General features: G+C 42.1%; 1 protein-coding gene across 1 annotated transcript in view; it reads right to left on the bottom strand.

Annotated features, from left to right (window-relative positions):
• The window catches only part of EPCAM (epithelial cell adhesion molecule), a 15,604-nt gene that overhangs the window by 10,282 nt on the left and 2,953 nt on the right, over positions 1–2,369 (bottom strand). Inside the window, exon 4 of the mRNA XM_014538498.1 lies at positions 1,481–1,546. Coding sequence (XP_014393984.1) covers positions 1,481–1,546 — 66 coding nt within the window. The remainder of the gene's footprint in view (positions 1–1,480; positions 1,547–2,369) is intronic.

Here is a 2,369-nt window from a genome sequence, read left to right as displayed (position 1 = left end):
CCACTCCTGCCAGCATGCTTGCCCCAAACTGCCCCTCCCGCTGACCTGATCACGCCCAACTGCCCCTCACTGCCAGCCTGCTCGCCCCCAACTTCCCCCACCACAGGCCTGATCACCCCCAACTGCACTCCCCTCCTGGCCTGATCACCCCTAACCGCCTCTACCTCGACCCTGCCACTATGACTTTGTCTGGGCGGTGGCCATGGAGCCGGCTGGGGTAACCAAGGAAGCCAAGCCTCCCGCCCGCTCCAGCCGGCTCCGTGGCTCCAGCCGGCGCCGCCATCTTTGTCATGTCAATTTGTATATTCCCTCCTTATTGGCTGTGGGCGCCACCATCTTTATTGAGAAGTGACGGTTAATTTGCATATTGCTCTTTTATTAGATAGGATTAAAAAGAGGAAAATGGTAACTACAGTGGAGAAACCTGGTGACACAACCTTAACCACAGTTACCACCACCAGTACAGGAACAAGGTGACATCATGTCCTTCCTAGGACTGGTTTTATAGATGCTGGTGATAAACCAAGGGGAAAAAAAGTATAACCTGTACTAAATTATGAGGAAACATCAGAAAAACCAAATTTGAGGGACATTCTATAAAACAAGTTGCCTAGCTGTGGCCCGTACACTGAAGGGTCTCAGTATTAAATGCATACTGATTCCCAGTCAGGGCACATACCCAGGTTGCAGGTTCGATCCCAGTCGGGGTGTTATGGGAGGCAACCAGTCCATGTCTCTGTTTCTGTCTCTCTCCAAAAAATAAATTTAAAAAAAACAACAACAAAAAAACAGGCCCTGGCCAAGTAGCTGAATTGGTCAGAGCATTGTCCTGATACACAAAGGTTGTGGTTTCAATCCCTGGTCAGGACACACATATAAGAAGCAAATCAATGAATGCATAAATAAGTAGAACAACAAACCAATGTTTCTCTCTCTCCCTTCTCTCTAAAATCAATAAATTAAAAATTTATTGCAAACAACAAAAACAACTTGCCCACACTCTTCAAAATTATCAAGGTCATGGAAGACAAAGAAAGGCCAAAACAGTGTTCCATATTGAAGAGAAAACAGTCATGACAACTAAATGCAATGCATAATCTTAGCTTGGGTCTTGGGTCAGAGGATAAAAAATTGTTATAAAGGACAACATTGGGGGCATGATGTCTACAATTTGCTCTCATATGGTTCTGGGGTGAAATATACATGCTTAGATAGATACACAAAGCACACACACATATGCATACACACATACACATATAAAGAAAAAATGTGGCAAATGTTTCCTGGTGAATCTAAGTGAAGGGTACTAGAGAAACCTTATTATTCTTACAAATCTATTTCAAAATAAGATTAAAAATAGTATGTATAGTATCTTTTTAAGAAATACGAAAAAGCACTGTGACTTGTTTTAGTTTTTCTAATGTAGGACGGAAGATTTGAGCATCGACCATGTAAATACAATATACTGAATAGCACTTACGTCTGCAAACTTTGACTATTGTAAGGTTTTTCTCTTGTTTTGTGTCTTAGTTCAATGATGATCCAGCTGTAAAATAAAAAGACAGTATTAACTATAACAGCTCAGACTTTTACATTATATTATTTTCTTAATAACCTAGTAGAGGTAACAGGAAAAGGATTTATGCAAAAGATATGCCTTTAATTTTTTCCTTGGCCCTCACAGATCTTTCATAAAGAACTCATCCAGTGGCTCTCTCTATGGAGCACCCCAGCACCTCCCCCGACCCTTTCCCCCAGAACCCCCCCTCCTTTCTCCTTGCCTCTCTTTCTCCTAAGCTCCAAGGGTCCTTCTTTTGCTTCTGTAACTTGTTTCCTGAGCCCACTTGTTCTACGACTCACTTCTTCTACCTCTGTGATTTTCTAAATAAACTTTTCCTTGTATTTAAAACTCATCCAGGAGGGAACATCCTTTCTAACACTGACTCTCTGGCCTCTGGTCATGTTGGGCTGAGGTCCAGTGAAGACACAGAAAGACACCAAGAGAAACAGAAAAGTAACCTCGAAGCTCCAGGAGAGAGAAGCGTAGAGAGCGACCATCTTGGTCTTGATACCTTTTCATTTTCTAGTTCTTTCCAATAAAACCTTTTTTGCTTATGGTAGCTTGACTGTGTTTCTGTTCTTTTTCATTACATAATCCTCAAGACAACCATATCTCACTTTAAAACTATAAGTGAGCCCTAGCTGATTTGGCTCAGTAGATAGAATGTCAGCCTGCGAACTGAAGGGTCCCAGGTTTGATTCCGGTCAAGGGCACATGCCTGGGTTGTGGATCAATGATTTTCTCTCATCATTGATGTTTCTGTCTCTCTCTCCCTCTCCCTTCTTCTCTGAAATCAATAAAAAATATT

Source organism: Myotis brandtii, unplaced genomic scaffold, assembly GCF_000412655.1.
Source record: "Myotis brandtii unplaced genomic scaffold, ASM41265v1 scaffold191, whole genome shotgun sequence".
Lineage (NCBI taxonomy): Eukaryota > Metazoa > Chordata > Mammalia > Chiroptera > Vespertilionidae > Myotis > Myotis brandtii.
Note: the sequence above shows the minus strand (reverse complement) of the source record. Positions and strands in the feature narration are given on the sequence as shown.